Source organism: Martes martes, assembly GCF_963455335.1.
Source record: "Martes martes genome assembly, chromosome: 3".
Taxonomy (NCBI): domain Eukaryota; kingdom Metazoa; phylum Chordata; class Mammalia; order Carnivora; family Mustelidae; genus Martes; species Martes martes.
This window is the reverse complement of record NC_137890.1, coordinates 127647575-127663777: the sequence shown is the minus strand read 5'-3', so window position 1 is coordinate 127663777 and position 16203 is coordinate 127647575. Positions and strand designations below refer to the sequence as shown.

The following is a 16203-nucleotide window of genomic DNA, read 5'->3' as shown; positions in this document are numbered from 1 at the left end:
GTCACCTGTTGTTGTGGCCTGGGAACCTCATCACTCTCTGCACACTGAATTTCCATTCTTACACTTTTTGTGTCTTTCATTTAAAATGAACATATTGGGGTGCCTGGGTGGCTCATTGGGTTGAAGCCTCTGCCTTCGGCTCAGGTCATGATCCCAGGGTCCTGGGATGGAGCCCCACACTGGACTCTCTGCTCTGCAGGGAGACTGCTTCCTCTTCTCTCTCCCTGCCTGCCTCTCTGCATACTTGTGATCTCTGTCTGTCAAATAAACAAATAAAATCTTAAAAAAAAAAAAAAAAGAATCTATTGGGGTGTCTGGGTGGCTCAGTCAGTTGGACATCTACCTTCAGCTCAGGTCATGATCCTGAGGTCTTGGGATGGAGTCAGGCATCATCCCTGCTGAGCAGGGAGCTTCTCCCTCTGTCCCTCCCTCTGCTCATGCCTTCTCTCACTCTCTCAAATAAATAAATAAAATCTTTAAAAGAAATTAATAAAATGAACATATTTACAAAATATGATTAACATAATGACTTAACACCTTTACAAGGTACCTAAAATTGCAAGATGAGCTTACATTCCCATTTATTACTTCCGTGTAAAGGGACTGCATATTTAACACTACATAGATCTTAATCAACAGACGGGTTTCAAACTTCAGAAAAATTTTTATTATAAAATGTTTTGGAGCCAAAAGAAATAAGAAAACCCCATGGAGAGTAAAAATAAAAAAGACACTCATGTGCCCACCACTCACGTTTGACACTTTGCCATATTTGTTTCACACTGTTTATTTTTTAAAGAAAGCATTAATGATAGAGTGGAAGGCCTCACCTCCTCTCTTCTCTTTCCATTTTTCCCTCCTCAGTTTACTGTATCCTGTTTTAGCTTGTGTATGTTTTTATGTTTTCAAAACTTAATAGGTTTTAGGTTCTTGTTTTAGGTTTCTAAAATTTGCATTAGGGGCACAGTTGGCAGAAATGTTTGCAATTTACTTTTTTGTTCAATATTAAGATTTATCTACATTGATGAAAGTACGCCATACCATTCATCTGAACTACTGTTCCAATTCCATTCTATGAATATACTACTGTTTGTGCATCCATTTCCCTTCTGAGGGGCATTTAGTTTATTTGCAATATTTTACTATGATACACAATGTAATATGAATGAACCATCCCTCCATCCCTCCAGTCCCATTAGCTCTGTCTTCAAAATAATATATCTTAAATCTGAGCAGTTCTCCCCACCCTAAAACTATCCTAGTCCAAGCCATCATTTTCTCCTCTGGGGCTCCTAAGTGCCTTGAGATTTCAATCCTCCTCCCCTTCAACATACAGTTCATACAGTCCACGGGGTCAGACCGGGTCTCTCCATCAAAATCCTTCCCATCATACCTGGGATAAACTCCAAAGCTCTTCCCATGGTCAGGAAGAGCCCACACGGTCTGGCTGCTCTCCCTCTCTTTCCCTAGTTCTACAGTCACAGCATACTTGGCGTCTTCTGTTGGGGCCTCACAAGCCTTTGAACCAGCTGTTCATTTGGCTTAAAACCGGCACTTCCTTACCTCCTAGGACTTCTTCCCTTGCTTTACTCAGGCTCCTGATCAGATAATGCCTCAGAGAAGCCTCTCCTGTTTTTCTTATCTGAATTAACACTTCTTTCATTTCCTATCTCCTTATCCTGTTGTTCTTTTTTCCCTTTTCATAAGTAATCACATCTGAAATTATCTTGTTTACTTTTGCTCCTCCGCTAGGATGTGTACTCCCTGGCCTTTATGTCTCTAGTTGTGCCTGGTGTAATAGGCATCGTCAATGCTTAACCTGAATGAATGAAAGAACATCAGTACAAGACTCATCACGCACATTCTCCAGGATACGATCTTGAAAATTCTGTCCATGGCGAAACGCAGTATGAAATACGCATTTATACAAAACACACACCCCAAAGTGACACACAGTTTGAGAAAACAATACTCATATGTATTACTTGTATTTTTTACATTATTTCAAAAAGAAAGATAGAAGAAAACGTGCTGGTTGTAACCCACTAAGCTGATTTCATAATTCACCAATGGGTTCTAACCCACAGTGTGAAAAACTTTGTTTTCGGGTATATACCTGGAAGTGGTTTTGCTGGGTTTTACTAAATACCCCTGAACTGCCCTCTGAGGTAAAAAAAAAAAAAATTACCTACTAACATAGCAGGAATTTCCTCATGTCCTTACCAGCATCTGGTCTTATCAGGTTTCTTAATTTTTACCAGTCTGAGTAAAACTGTATCTCTTTGTTTTAATTTGCATCTTTCGGTTTATTAAAAAGACTGATAGACTAGACATCTTAATCTTAAATAAATATGTAAACTATTTTCTAATGCCCCAAGAGAATTAAGAATTTTCCTATCAGAACTTTTCAGAGTCAAATGACTTAATCTTCCCTTACTTCATGCATTTCACAATCCCAAATTCTCACATATTTCAATGGCAAAAAACTGTATTCCTAAGGACACAACACTAACGACAATTTTAGGTCTTTCACCTTTTATATAGTTGATTTACTCAACAAACATTTAATTGAGTCATTCACCACCACTCCCCCCCTCCTCCGCACCCCCCCAATCACCACCACTGCCAAGAATTTCGTCAAACCAACCGCCTCTCTTGGCGCCTACCTTCGAGACTGTGAGTTCTTTGTCCCTTGCACTGTGATAGAGTGGCCATGGGCAGGCGTGATTTTAGAAAGGCTCGAAGACTTCGACCAAGACCCTCCCAATTCTTCCAATCCATTGTTCTCTCGTATTACTTGCTCACAAGTTTTTGTATTCAATACATTCAGAGAGGAACGCGGTATGTTCACGCATGCTCTCTCACTGCAAAGGAATTATTCCCGAGAGAAAAGTTTTTAAGGAGAAGATTCGAATGTTTTCATTTCAAGCACTTGTCTTAAATGTGAGATCATAACTAGTGTCTTTTACAGCAACCCAAATCATTCTACTTCTTCTAAAAGCTGCTTTTCCCCCCCTCTTGCTCTACAAAAGATTTAAAACCTCACACTTTATTGCGTCGGAACGTTAGGTTTGATTAAAAGGGCAATTGAAAACTATCTCACGGTCATTCCAATTTCGGTAATTATCAATTCTAACGAAAGAAAAGATGGTCAAACCACATTAATAGTCTTCAGCTTCTACCCGCAACAGATAAATATTAAAGCCTGTCTGATCCCGCAGATAAGTCTTTACTAATGGCAGCGCCTTTTTGTCCTAATTTAAAACCCACAAGTCTTCTGTAAAACAACAACGCGGCTTCCCGTGCTTTCTGAAAAGAAACATCAAGTTCTAACTCATTTGATTGCTGCAGATAATGATGTGGTTGCCAGATAAGAGGTGCCACACTCAGGGACAGTGACTGGACTAATAAAGGAGGGAATTCGTGCTTAATTCTTTGATTTTTAAGTTGAATAAGGTATACCGCACGCCGCAAGGACAGTGATAAACCCGCAAGGACAGTGATAAACCCGCAAGACTCTCTGGCGCTGCTCTCCATTCGCCCGCAACTCGACTTTTCCACTCCCAGCTCGGGAATTCATGCAAATCAGCCTGCTAACCCCGGGGCAATACGAACCGCTTTCGCGCCATTCGCTCAGGACCGTTCAGCCACGTAAAGAGAGTGTCCTAGAGCCCCCAAAGCGCTGCTTTTCCAAGGCGGAATTTAGGGTATTCCAAGGCTGCGGCTTGAGATCACAATATTTTGGGGGTCGCTTTTTTCCCTGGTGCGGAGAGGGTCTAGCACCGGGGCAGGCGGTTACCACAGCTTGCAGGACCTGCGCCCCAACGCGGGAAAGCCGGCCAGAGCCCCGCCCCTCCGGGCCCGGGTCTGCGCGCCCCGCCTGCTGCAGCTCCGGCTTCTTCGGCTTTTCGGGACCGCGGCTCGCGGTGCTTGGCTCTCCAGTCCTAGAGCGCCGGCCTGGGCGCCAGCCGCCAGCATGGACGCTCGCCGCGTGCGGGTGAGCGCTAGACTGCTGAATCCGAGGGGCGGGTGCGGTGGGTGCTGGGCGCGGGCCAACTCCGTCTAACTCCGCGGACGGAGTGCTGCTTATCCACCGGTGGCGGTCCTGGGCGGCGCCCTTGTAGGCAAGCCCCAGATTTTATGCATTTCGCGTAATTCGGAGCCCGGGGCTGACCCCGCTGGGCGTGCGCACCCGTTGCGCTGGCGGTCGGAGATTGAGCAGTTTTCAGGTAGGTTGGCACTCCCGGGAGCCCGAAGCCACGTGCGCCTGAAGTGCACGTGTGCTCCGGGCCGGACAGCTGCTGGAGCGGGCTGGTCCCCCATTGTGTCTGCCGGCCGGAGCCCCGGTGGAGGGGAGCGCCTCCTGCCCTGCTCCCTGGGGGCTTTGCCCTGCAGCCTTGCAGCCCTTTCCAGCGTGCAGCTTGCGGGCGGGTGCGTGGCTCGCTGCGGCAACACCTAGCGCACTGGGGGGGCCCTTTGGACGCGCACCCGGAGGGATTTTGCGCCTGCCACGCCAGCATCCGCTTTCTAACCGCTGAGGATCGGTGGGTATGAAGTTTAAAGGTCTCGCAAAACGGTCTCTTTAGGACTTGGGTGCGCCCATGGGGGGTAGGCATCTCTAGTTCTGGGCGGCGATGAAGGGCATTTGAAGGACCCGGTGGTCCAAACTGTTCGCAGACCATTTGCTCGTTTCCCACTCCTCCACCCACCAACCTTACTCGCAGCTGCAGGACGTTGCCCTGAATGGAACGTTACATTTTGCTCTAACGGAAACCGGAACGTAGGGTCTGCCCCAGGAGATGTTAGAAGATGGGGGTTGGGTGGAAAGGAAGAGTGTGACACGCTTAAAATAAATAAAGAGTGACACACGTGGGGAGGCTGTGGTTGCAGTGGGGGTGGGGTGGGGAGAGGGCGTGCTGGGGGCGTGGTTTCAGAGAAACCGCTCCTGGGTGTGACCCGGCATTGGCTTTTAGGTTGGAGAAAGCCAAGTGTAACAGGACTCGGAATCTGACGTGCCTGGGCTCCAGTTTGGGCCATCCTGTTAGGAGTAATCCACTTAACCCCTCACGCCTCAGCTTCCCTGTTTGTTAGGTGGGAATAATGATAGCACCTTTCTTGCAAGGAATTAAACGTAATGTGAAAACATGCCTAGTGCCTGGCAAGAATAAAACACCTGCTTAGTGGTATTAGTTATTACCTGCCTGCCAAAAAAGTTAATCTCAACCATGACCATTTGCCTTTTTCTACGTCTTTTCCTCTAAAACATGCATTTGCCTGCTAACTAACTCTTGGCATGTGCTGACATGTTAAAGCCCAGCATATGTTTTCCTCTCAGCTTCCAGTAGACTGTCTCCCTTGAGGCTGTCCTGGGCCTCTGACTGCTTGTAGGTAGATTGATGAGTAAATAGCTCCAGTTGTGCAAGGATCATTGAGGTCCTAGGAGATTACAGAATTGAATTCTCCTTCCAGCTGTGTCATATCGGGCACTCTGTTTCACCTCCCTGGAGCCTTGAATTTCCTCACCTGGAAAATGGGGTGCTTGTGAGAGCCCTTCTAATAGGTAGTAGCATTACCTATTATCACATTTTTCTGCCTTTCTAAAAGGATAAAAGACATGATCATTTTATTTGCAAGAGACTGAAATCAAGTGCAGAGTGTTAAGTGTACAAGGAAGGTTGAGAATGTTCTTTCCACCTGACACCTCACATCTTGGCTTCATAGCAGAGCGTGCCTTCCAAAGTTTTCAGTATGAGGAGTCATTTCTATTGTGTGACTGTATTTAAGAAAATTAAAACACAGGAACTACACTTAGGTCTCATTAAATGTTAAGAAATGCCAGAAATTGCTGTCTTTATCTTGAGATAGATCTTAATTGCATTTTCTGATGAGCAAAGCCAGGCTGTTTGGTGTTTATGAACAAGTAACCTAGGAGTAATTTGTGACTTACAGAAGGACTTCTAAAAACTTAAGAATGGTATAGCAAGGAGATTTCAGAAAGAGCTGAATGTCATGCCAGGCTGGTAGAATGCTGAGGTGGAATCAGGCATTCTATCTGGGTTTGGAGTGCTATTTGACCTTTAACTTGCCTCCTTGTATGTTTGTTCACTTGATTTGTAAGGACTTTTGCTGAAATCACTATACCCCTCTTGGTTAGAGCAGAACCAGCTTGAAAGCCTGCCATCTTGAAGTAGAGGTGCTAGCCAGTTTTTGTAGTTTGGGAAATTAGCATCACAGTACACAGCCCAAAGCTTATATAAAAAGACCTCATTAGCTTGATTTTTGGCTGAGGGAGAGAAATCACTCTACCATTTTGTACTTTTGAAATTTCCTTTTGGAAGTGCAATCTAATCTTAACAGGCAGGTTTTAGGAGGTTGGTATTAAACCCCTTGGGAACTCCATATCACACACTCTGCTTGGTGGAAGGAGAGAGGTGGGCAGTGAGGTAGTTCTATAGATGTTTGATTGAATTGATGCCCTTAACAATAATTCCTTCAAAGGGGTCCCCTTTTAAGATTTTACCAGGTTTTGAAAATATTTTTATAGCATTTGCAAATCCTCCTTTTACTATGTAGGGTATAAGAAATGGATATATCTACTCTGTGCTGTTTGAACTACTAAACTCAAAAATGATGTCTTCAATTAGTGTAGTAAGCGCCCGACTTAATAGCATTGCCATTTTCATTTGCAGCAAAAGGATCACGGAGTAAAGAAGAATGTAAAGAAATTTAGATATGTGAAGTTGATTTCCATGGAAACATCATCATCCTCTGATGACAGTTGTGACAGCTTTGCTTCTGATAATTTTGCAAACACGGTAAGTGCTGCCTGAGAATAAACAGAATTGAGTCTGCAGTGCCCACAGTGCCCCAAATGCTTTGTGCGTGATTAAAACCGCTTGCTTTTTGCCTGCATTTCTATACAACCGCTGGAAAATACAGTATGCATTGTAATTTCATTTCACTTTTTGCTGTGGTTCTAGGTAGTAATTGTTGGAGGTAGATTAGCTACTTATTCTATCTTTTTGAAATGTCGCCTAACCTAACATGCCTGATGATTTGCCATAACAACTCAGAAATCATTTGTAAACCTCTGAACCATTTTTCTTTGTAACAAAAGCTGTTCTCTTGTAGTGCACTTGTAAATGTGATTTGCTCTCTGCACGGTTTATGGAAAATTGGTTCTTGAAAAAGGGAAAAAAAATGCACAACCACATTTATTTATTTATTTTACAGAAACCTAAATTCAGGTCAGATATCAGTGAAGAACTGGCAAATGTTTTTTATGAGGACTCTGATAATGAATCTTTCTGCGGCTTTTCAGAAAGTGAGGTGCAAGATGTATTAGACCATTGCGGATTTTTACAGAAATCAAGGCCAGATGTCACTAAAGAACTGGCCAGTATTTTTCATGCCGACTCTGACGATGAATCATTTTGCGGTTTCTCAGAGAGTGAGATACAGGATGGAATGGTGAGTTTGAGAACCCATGTCAAGAAGTACGGTACATTTACAGGCATGACATATTTGGTTTAAAAAATTTTTTTTCTCGTAATTTTCATTTTAGTCATGCCAGAAGATTTTGTTGACCTTTTTAAAATTTTAAGAGTTGTTTTCTTCTTTATGTCCTACAACGGTTTTTACTAATGTAGTCCTACTTGTAAAGCATGAACATTTTGTAGGCTCTGAAAGTCTTGGAAACTGGGAAAATAAAATTGGCCAACATCCAGATTTCTGTTGCCACAGAAATCTAGCCTGATTGACCGGAATCCCACATGTCCTCAAGATTAGCTATATTCCTGTTTTAAGTTCCAGCGCCCAGCCCAGTATTGGCCCAGCCTGGAGCCGGCCTTTGGTAAATCCTGGTTCCCGTGGTAGATCTAGACCTCATTTAGAAAAACTTGTGATGATTTATGTTCAGGAGTTCAAGTGCAGGAATGACAGGGCCCTTCTTGCTTTCACCTGTGCTCCTTGGCTGCCTTTTCTTGTGCACGCTGCTTTACCTTTAACCTCTGCTGTTCTGCTCAGGCCACTGCTGCTGCTGCTGCATCTTGGTCCCGCTCTCCCTGAGCATACTATTTAGTTCTGCAGACTCTGGTTAGCAGGACTGTCTCAAAAAAGGAAGCAGTGTGTCGACTTAACAGTCAGTGCATGCTCTTCAGCTCACTGTAGTCTGATGGGGAGTCATTCCCAGGGACCACACCGATGCTGACATAAGTGGGAGCATCTGGCCAAGGAGTGTTTATCACTGTCTGACTTGGTGGTAATGTAGCATTGCCTGTCTAAGAAGGGATGGTGGTCCAAAGCAGTGCAGACTGGAGTTCTTGCAGGTGCTGGTCTGTACGTCTGCATGTGACCTAAACATTGTTTAGGTCTTACATCCCACTAGCCCGAGTCATTTCTGGGCAGTATTTCCATTCTTTGTAGATGCTGTTTGTTTCAATTAATAAGATACCAATCGATTCAAAGTCTTAAGAACCCATAAAAGTTTGTCATTTTCTCATCATCAGGCACACTAAAAGTACACGAAGAATACTAGAAGTTGTGCAGGTTTTAGACATGTTTGGATGTTAAAAAAAAAAACAGTGGCTGTTCCATTTCTGGGATTTTATGGGTGATGTATTTTCTTTCCTCAGTCAATTTTTTTTTTCAGCCATCACCACGATCAATTTAGAATATTTTCATCAGTTCCCCAAAAAACCCTTTCCCCATCAGCATTCACTTCTCATCCTTTCCCAGTACCCTCAGTCAACAATGGACAACCACCAGTCTGTCTGCTACCGTGATAGATTTTCTATTCTGGACACTTCATAGGAATGAAACCGTACACTATACAGTCTTCTGTAACTGACTTCTTTGGCTTCATGGGAGGTTTTCAAGGTTCTTCCATGTTGTGGCAGGTGCTAGTACCTAATATCTTTTTATTGCTAAATAAGAGTTCGTGAATGTATGACATTTTATTCATCATCTTCATCAGTTGATGGGTTTTGGGGTTGTTTGCACCTTTTGGCTATTGTGAAAAGCACTGCCGTGAACGTTCACATAGAAATTTTTGTGTGGACATAATACTCTCAGAGTATATGTACGAATGAGTCCTGTGGTAACTCTGGACTTTTAACGAACTGACAGGCTGTCTTCAGCTGCACCTTGTACATTCCTACCAGCAGTGTATGCGGTTCCAGGTTCTCTACTTCCTTGCCATACTTGCTATTGATTCAGCTCCACTAGTGGGTAATGAAGCAGTATCTTTTGATTCTGATTGGCTTTTCCCTGCTGGCTAATTTTACTATATTTTTAATGATGGAATCCCACTTGACTTTGGGAATCTCAAACACTTTTTTAAGTTTTAAATTTACAGTAAGTAGATTAGAGAGGTACTTCAAGTAGTCAAATTCATAGAGACAGAAAGTAGAATGGTGGTTGCCAGAGGTTGGGGGGAGTGGGGAGTTAGTGTTGAATGGGTGCAGAGTTTCGGGAAGATGAAAAAGTCCTGGAGATAGATGGTGGTGATGGTTGTACAACAGTGCGAATGTCCTTCATGCTACTGAACTGCCACTTACAAATGGTTAAAATGGTGAATTTCATGTTAGGCTTATTTGCTGCAAATTTTTTAAAGAGTAAATTAGAGCACTAAGACACCTTTAACATATTTAATGCCAAGCACTGAAACCACGTTTGTGGGAGAATGCATGCTTGTTTTTATAGGCATTTTTTTTTTAAATGAAAGATCTGTTTTTGAATTAAAAGGGAGCTGAGATTTTCACATTAACAAAACAAACAAACAAAACAGACTCAGAACCACTGACCTAACTAAGGGCTATGAAGATGGCTTATAAAGACGTGTCTCAGATAGGCTAGAGGAGTTAAATTACCCTGATTATTGTATTTATTTATAATTCCTGATTTGTTGCCCAGAGCTGTCAGTTAAACTTGACTATTAAAGTATTCCATTAAAATTTATTTGCTGTCAGTGTCTTTTGTTCAGAAGGGATTTTGTAGTCATAGTGGTGCAGCCTGTCCAACAATCAACAAGTCGTTAATGACTCCACTGTTCCTGATTCACTAGAGACTGCAGTCAGACCACACTGGCTATAGGACCCGCAGCCAGTGCCGAAGGTCCGGACCCCTCCGGGTGGCCATGAAGTTCCCAACTCAAAACACCAGGGGAGCCACCAACAAAAGAGCAGTGCCCTCCAAGCCCCCTGAGAATTCTGTGACTGATTCCAGTTCTGATTCAGAAGATGAAAATGGAATGAATTTTTTGGAGAAAAGAGCTTTAAATATAAAGCAAAACAAAGCAATGGTAGGTATCTGACTTTGTGCTAACACTGACCTTTCCCACCCTTTCTGTAAGCTGCTCATTGCTCATACCTATGTTCTAAGAATTATTTTCAGTGTAACTGTGAAGTCTTCACAATGTGTCCTTTAAAATGTGCTTCTTTTCCTAAATTAATTTCTCTTTTTTAATCTACTAAAAGTCTTAGTAGATGTGCAAGTAAAATCAGAAACTTAAGACGTACTACTATAATTTCCAGAAGTTGCTTTTTTCTTTAGCAGTTATTCTAAACTAATAATTTCTGTTGAATTTCCTCCCTTTTTAGCTCGCAAAACTAATGTCAGAATTAGAAAGCTTCCCTGGCTCATTCCCTGGAAGGCGTTCCCTCCCAGGCCCCAGTACAGTAAGTATAAATCCTTCTGTGTATTATACTATTTTGGACAGGTCTAAGATAGATTTTTTATTTTATTTTATTTTTAAGATTCTATGTATTTACTAGAGAGAGAGAGAGAGAGAAAACACAAGCAGGGGGAGGGGCAAAGGGAGAGGGAGGAGCTGACTCCCTGCTGAGCAGGGAGCCCAAGGCCCAGGCCAGGCTCCATCCCAGGACCCCAGCTGAGGGCAGCTGCTTAACCACCTGAGCCACCCAGGCACTCCTAGATTTATTATTTTCAAATCCAATTTCCTTATTTTGTGTAGTCCTCCAGACAAAGAAGTAGAGAAAACTTAAGAGATCTCTGGACCTCTTCTGTGCATTCTAGGGCAGGTGTGGCCTCTCCAAGCCATGCTTCTGCAGAGCTTAAACCCCTTTTGTCTGGCTATTTCTCTCCTTCCCAACTAGACTCAGTCCCTCAAGGGCAGGGAGTAAAGATTGAATTTTTTTTTTCTGTATCCCCAGCATTAGGATATTCCTTCTACATGGTAGATAAATAATAATAGAGGTTTTTAATAACTGAGCATGAGAGGAAAAAAAGGAAAAGACAATTTTTTAAACAAGTCTTGGCCTAATATATGTGATTATCTTCGGAGGAATTTAGCTGGTACAACTAAGGGGAGATTGATGTGTCTGCTGTGGTACAAAAGGGAAGAGTTCCTTTCCCCACCTCTCCCTGAGGAGAAAGGAAAGAGGCAAGCAAGGAACGGGAGAAGGAAAACCATACATACATTTCTCTCTTGTGCCGTGTAGAAATAGTGAGTATGTTTCAGGGCTCAAGAGATATTGTAGAAAGTTTTTTTGTGTGTGTGTGTTTTTGTTTTGTTTTTGTTTTTTTTGGAAAATAAGATGTGTTCTTAAGTGGAGGAATGAAAGGATCATCTCTCAGTCTGAGAGGAATGGCTTGGTGTTAGCAGAATTACAACAGCTGTATCATTTTGGGGCTCACTTTCCATGCATTATGGAAAGGACAGAGGATTAGGAAATGGAGCTCTCGTTTTACTTAAACAAAAATGTGCTTAAGGAGAAGGTGCCATTTCTCTTCATTCTGGATTAAATGGGTTGCATCACATGTGTTTTACTTAGCAGTCAAAGACACCGCGCAGGCGTACATTCCCAGGTGTTGCTTCCAGGAGAAACCCTGAACGAAGAGCTCGTCCTCTTACCAGATCAAGGTCCCGGATCCTTGGGTCCCTTAGTGCTCTACCCACAGAGGAGGAGGAGGAAGAGGAGGAGGATAAGTACATGCTGGTGAGGAAGAGGAAAACCATGGACAGCTACATGGATGTGAGTTCTCCACATTTGTGCTTGTTCTTCTGTTGGCCCAGTATCCAACACACAACACAAGGACCCACACAGCCTCAAAACTAGATGACCTGTAATAAACCTCAAATCATTCAGAATTGTTAATGTTGTATAAACTTATTTGTGTTTTGTTAGCGGGTGAGAAGATCAAAGCTTGCTTGCTTTTCTTTTTTTTTTTTTTTTAAGATTTTATTTTTAAGTACTCTCTGTATCCAACATGGGGCTCGAATTTATAACCCCAAGATCAAGAGTCGCATGCTCTACCAACTGAGCCACCCAGGCCCTCCCCCCACAACTTTGATTTCAAGATTTTATTTTTAAGTGGCCAAAGCTTTCTTCAGTTCCTCTTTCCATGATGTCCCATTATCTTTAGTAAACTTAACAACTTGCCCCTTCTCCATAAGCTCTCAGAAAGATTTGTAGGTTGAATTCTTTGTAAAGAAATTACAAATCCTATATCTGGGATTCAGAGCTGGGAACAGCCAGTAAGCACCATTCTGTGATTTTTTTTTTTTTTTTTAAGATTTTATTTATTTGACAGACAGAGATCACAAGTAGGCAGAGAGGCAGGCAGAGAGAGAGGAAGAAGCAGGCTCCCCGATGAGCAGAGAGCCCGATGCGGGGCTCAATTCCAGGACCCTGGGATCATGACCTGAGCCGAAGGCAGAGGCTTTAAACCACTGAGCCACCCAGGCGCCCCCCATTCTGTGATTTTTGTCATGCAGGAAGAGGACATGCCTAGAAGTCGTCGTGCTGGATCCATGACCCTTCCGCATGTAATTCGCCCCGTGGAAGAAATCACAGAGGAAGAGCTGGAGAACATCTGCAACAACTCTCGGGAGAAGATCTATAACCGTTCATTGGTACAAAGCTTTATACGTTTCATCTGTGAACATGAACATCTATGAGAAAAAAGATAGCTTCTATCCTTAGAGTTTTGCTAATGTTAAAGGTCTTAGCATATGGGATATTATTCCTGTGTGTTTTTTCACACAAGGAGAGTTTTTTAGCATCCTTGGGATACACATCTCTTAGTCTGCAGGAGTAGTATTTGCTTAGTAAGCCTTTGGTAGCATTTGATCTTTTAATTTAGAAATGGATTCAATATATATTTACTGTGTATATGTCTACATACACAGGTGCTAGGATATAGTGGTGCGCTAAAAATAAAGATTTGGGTATGGCTTTTTTGCATAAGATATTTTCTTGCAGAAAACTAGTTTTGATAATATTAACTGTTGCATCTGCCGATTGAATGAAATCACCATACTTGATTTATTTTTCATGCCGTTGGCATACCCATGTGTATGTAGATTTGACATAGGATTGAAAGACCAATTGTCAAGACACCATCTACAAAGGATATTCTTTATGCCATTTTTCTATACAGAAAGCGGTGTTCTGTTCTTTTTTCCATCTTATTTCCCTATTTGTAGGGATCTACTTGCCATCAATGCCGCCAGAAAACTATTGATACCAAAACAAACTGCAGAAACCCAGAGTGCTGGGGTGTTCGAGGCCAATTCTGTGGTCCCTGCCTTCGAAACCGTTATGGTGAAGAGGTCAAGGATGCTCTGCTGGATCCAGTAGGTGCCCTGAAGGGTGGTCCTGTGGGCTTGAAGGTCAGCCATGAGTAGAAAGGGTCAAAAAAGGTTAACAGGGAAAGGATGGAGCCCTTATTGTTGTGGGGTGTACGTTTCAGGAGAGGCTGATGAATTCATAGTGTTAGTGCTGGATAAGTATGAGGTCTCCCGACCCCCTCAGAGTGTGTGGTTGGGACCAGGCCATTCAAGGGAAATTGACTCTACCCCTGCTAGTTGCTGTGTAACCTCTGCAGGATTTCCTAAGAAAGCATCAGGAGGACTAATGGAAATTAATCCTATTAAGCTTTTGCTGTTACTTAAAAAAAATTTTTTTCAATGCAATTGGTGATGCCTCTCTTAGAGGTTATAAGTAAGGGGAGGAAAGTAAGACTGGATTTAACTGCCTTTTCACAATTCTTCAGAACTGGCACTGCCCACCTTGCCGTAGGATCTGCAACTGCAGTTTCTGCCGGCAGCGAGACGGGCGGTGTGCGACCGGGGTCCTTGTGTATCTGGCCAAATACCATGGCTTTGGGAATGTGCACGCTTACTTGAAAAGGTAAACGGCTGGTTTTTCTCTCTTCCACACCCAAATCTTACATTCATGTGTGTGTCTTAATAAAAAGATGATAGAAGTGAAAGCAGTGGTTGTCTGCAGGTGGTGAGGACTGCAGGTTTTGACTGGACAGGGGCACACTGGGAGTCTTCGAATGTTGGAAATGTTTTCTGTCTTCCTGGGGGTGGTGGTGACGTGTGTGCGTGTGTACGTGAAAATGCCCGTTGTATGCTTCAGATGTATGCACTTAACTGTATATACTGTAGCTCAATGAAAACATTTTGAAAACTGAATTTGGCTTTCCAAAGAAATTTCTTAGGTTGAAAACCATATCCTGACCTGTTCCTTCTCTCTCAGTCTGAAACAGGAATTCGAAATGCAAGCATAGCGTTTGGAAGATCCACTCTCCGTCTTTCACTGCGCTGATCTTCCTAAAGTTACTGGTTTTGTCACGTGATTGCAACCTGCGAGTTAAGAATTTTGATGATCAGTTTTATAGGAAACGCAAATCAAGTTAATCTCATTAGACCCACGTGTCTCTGAGCATCACTGAGGTATATCGCTAGCTATACTTCGCCTTCCTGCAGTTCCTCCTTTGCTTCCCCCCAACACACCCCATACCATCCCCCTCTATTTCCAGTGGTTCTCTCCCACCATTTTGTTTCCGAATTCTCTTTAAATGGCAATTATAGGAAAGCATGTTTGATTTAATTGGCGTCAAAATAGCCCTGGAATCCACCCATAAAACCAAGCACTTAGAAACACAGTAGTAATGTTAGCTAACTACATCTATTGAATTCCAGAGAACAGCCCTCTAACTTGTTTACGAGAAAGCAGTATAATTTTAGATTTAGCGTTCACACTAGTTGATGTTTTTTTAACAGAATCAAGGCACACAAGTCTTAAAACCATGTGGAAAAATTGGGTAATTGTAGGAAAGTGGAGTATATTACTTTGGATGCCTCTCATGAGACTATTCCTTGTTTTGCGCTTCTTGTACAAGTTGCCCTGGGTGAGACGCAGTTGCTGCTGCTTTCTTCCACTACAAGGTTAAGTGATGCATCTGGATCTCGCAGTCACCACCCAAAGGTCCAAGGGCAGGGCTCTATTCAAAAATCACTGTAGAAAAGACATCCCGGGGAGTTAGGAGGGTGAGGCTTCAGGAATGGGCTGACTTGAATTCATGCTGTAAAACTTCAGCATAACAGTAGTTTGCCAAGTTTATTTTGGTTTATATGTAAGGTGTTTCAAAGTAATTCCTGATTGTTTTGCATGGAAAATTAATAGTGATACAAGTCTACTACTACTAGTCTTGGCAGTGTTTGCTTTCTTGAAGTTTTAAACTAGGCACAGGGTTCATGTTCAGCTTTTAAGCACTTTTATAACAATGAGAAGTGCCTTTTTAGAACTGGGTGACTTTCCACAGTTTGTTAACTTGCCATCTCTGCCCTTTTAGTTTTCTGGGCAGATATCAAGAGTTGTGCCCCACCCCCCTCTCCTTTTGCATTAATCAAATCGTTTTGTAGAGGCGGAATCTTAAGTGTTTGTGTGTCCATTTTCTTTGCATGTGCAGCCTTTTGCTGTGCCTTTTCAGTGTTTGATGCCTAATTGGACATTGAATCAATAAATGTAAATAGAGCTTTTGATTTGTAATGCTTTTATACAAAGTTTTTTTATTTTAATAATAAAACATTTTATTCTAGCTTGTCTGCTTTTTTTTATTCTTAGTACTCATTTTTACTGGACTGACTCCTATTTTTTTCCCTCGTATTTAAACAAAAGACCATTTCTACCTTTTGACGTAAGTTTCTGGAGGTCAAGAGCCAGCTCTTTTGAACAGGACCTAGCTTGGTGATACAACCAACCATTAGCTGTGATCAGAAAATCAGTTGAGACAGCTACATCCCAAGATAGAAAATAATAAAAGCTCATGAGGTTTTACAATATTTTCCTTTTCCATTTGCTAACCCAAGTCAAGCCAGGTATTGTGATTTCACAATACCTAGCTTGGTTTTATCAACCATTTGAATATCTAAGGCATGCTGTATCACGA

General features: G+C 42.5%; 1 protein-coding gene across 2 annotated transcripts; it reads left to right on the top strand.

Annotated features, from left to right (window-relative positions):
- Positions 1 to 3858: 3858 nt before the first annotated feature.
- CDCA7 (cell division cycle associated 7) lies at positions 3859 to 15851 on the top strand (the record flags this gene model as incomplete). 2 transcript variants are annotated; one of them, XM_080799212.1, is made up of 10 exons in its annotated part: positions 3977 to 3997; positions 6690 to 6815; positions 7234 to 7470; positions 10064 to 10300; positions 10599 to 10676; positions 11793 to 11993; positions 12737 to 12874; positions 13448 to 13597; positions 14017 to 14153; positions 14508 to 15851. In XM_080799212.1, 10 exons carry the CDS (start codon positions 3977 to 3979, stop codon positions 14536 to 14538), a joined length of 1356 nt encoding a protein of 451 aa, XP_080655338.1. In that variant the 3' UTR covers positions 14539 to 15851. The 2 variants fall into 2 exon arrangements, with proteins under 2 accessions (XP_080655337.1, XP_080655338.1); XM_080799211.1 differs by lacking the exon at positions 7234 to 7470 and having other exon boundaries at positions 3859 to 3997.
- Between the last annotated feature and the right edge of the window lie 352 nt (positions 15852 to 16203).